General features: G+C 35.9%; 1 protein-coding gene across 5 annotated transcripts in view; it reads right to left on the bottom strand.

Moving 5' to 3' along the window:
* Nucleotides 1-1,676, bottom strand: part of LOC119593363 — a 12,398-nt gene that overhangs the window by 5,961 nt on the left and 4,761 nt on the right. For all 5 annotated transcript variants that reach the window (XM_037942290.1, XM_037942291.1, XM_037942293.1 and 2 more), the window contains exons 2-5: nt 1,573-1,674; nt 897-1,462; nt 495-711; nt 182-314 (exon numbers count right to left, since the gene is read on the bottom strand). In XM_037942290.1, coding sequence (XP_037798218.1) covers nt 182-314; nt 495-711; nt 897-1,462; nt 1,573-1,674 — 1,018 coding nt within the window. The remainder of the gene's footprint in view (nt 1-181; nt 315-494; nt 712-896; nt 1,463-1,572; nt 1,675-1,676) is intronic.

Genomic DNA, 1,676 nt, shown 5'->3' with positions numbered 1-1,676 from the left:
GGGCCATACAAGGACAATCTAAATCATACACTCAGAATTAATCTAAAATCAGCATTTCAGTGATTTGTTCATTATCTTATCCATACAATACTTAAATAAATGTATAGATTCATAACTGACTTTGGCTGAGGGGATTCCTAATCAATTCAGCACAGTATTTTTTTTCTCAAATATCACTTACCCTAGATACTCAGTGGAAATGGCTATGATTTGGGGACATACAAAACTGGCTAAACCATACACCAGTCCAACCCTTGCCAGCATTCCCTCCAGACCAAAAACCTGTCTGAAGGATGCTGCTATCACTTGAGATCCTGTAATAATTTGAGCACGAACAAGAATAAGAATCATGTAAAAAATATAAAACTTTCTGTGAAATCCAATTATCTATCTTAACAACTGACACTTCATTTTAGCAAAATAACATTATTCAGAGAAAAGAAACCTTTTTAACAGCATAATATTTCATACTCCACTGAAAAATATGATCTTACCTAAATACCCTGAGTTTAAAAAAGGCAGGTAAGATATTGAGACATGGCTCGGTGTCAAATAGTTTAGCAGGCATATTCCTACAGCAGTTAAATGAGTTGAAAGTAGAGCTACTGTAGGGGATATCAGGTCAGATATAATTCCAATGATAAGGTAGACCACTATTTGCAATAGTAATGGGTTTTTGATAGTTAATGTACTTTCTTCTTTTGGGGCCGACTGAAAATATAAAAAAAACAAATTAAATTTTTTTACAGAGCATGTCTCATGCAACACTGTCAGATCAATTTCCTTTCTTCTTAGTTGTTTCATAACTTAAAAAATTCAGAACATGAAGTTTCATCATTCTAAAATTACTAGTATTTTGACATCAGAGGATATATGATCATTTCTTTTTTACTTACTCTCAGATACACTTCTGTAGACACTGTTGATGCGATAATTAAAAATGTACTAAGATGAATTAATACTTCCAACCCATAATGACTGAACAGAACATCATCTGCCATCTTTGTGTCACAGCCACTGTCAGTCTCTGAGCCATCAATCGAGCGACTAACGGACTGTCTGACAACATGGCCGTTTGTCACTGTTCCAGTTCGAACAACTGGCATTGCTGATCGGATTCGCTCCGAAGATATGCTGTTAACCCAGCTAAGAGTAGCATCACTTATTTCCCCATTTGTTCTGGTACTATGCTCCTCTTCCACAACATTCAAAATTGATGTCTTTTTCTTGGACAAAATTTTTGTTGATCCACAGCTCATTATGGAGATACTGCTAGAAACAGACCACTTTGAGCTGTTTGAGGAGATAGCAGAATCATGTGACCCTTCTCTAGTGAATGCTGTGCTCGCTTCATTCTTCTGGGGTATATTTGATAAAGATCTTCTGTCACATGTTTCAGAATCTACTGGAAGAATCTCAATTTCCTGGTTTTCCTTCAGAGACTGACTTCTTGTTCTTCTTCCTGCTCAAAAAAATATGTTTTCAAATAAATCCATATTTCCATATGTATGATAAAATAGTCACTACCAATTATGACACTATACCAAAGTTGTAAAGACCTTCATAACTTACCAGGTTTATCTATTTCTCTCGCTGCTGCTGACACTGTTCCCCCTACTACTGCTTTCCTCCTGCCTCTCCTCATCTTTATATATTCTGTGACATAAATACCACCT

The sequence above is a fragment of the Penaeus monodon genome, chromosome 32 (assembly GCF_015228065.2).
Source record: "Penaeus monodon isolate SGIC_2016 chromosome 32, NSTDA_Pmon_1, whole genome shotgun sequence".
Taxonomy (NCBI): domain Eukaryota; kingdom Metazoa; phylum Arthropoda; class Malacostraca; order Decapoda; family Penaeidae; genus Penaeus; species Penaeus monodon.
This window is presented reverse-complemented; position numbering and strand designations above follow the sequence as displayed.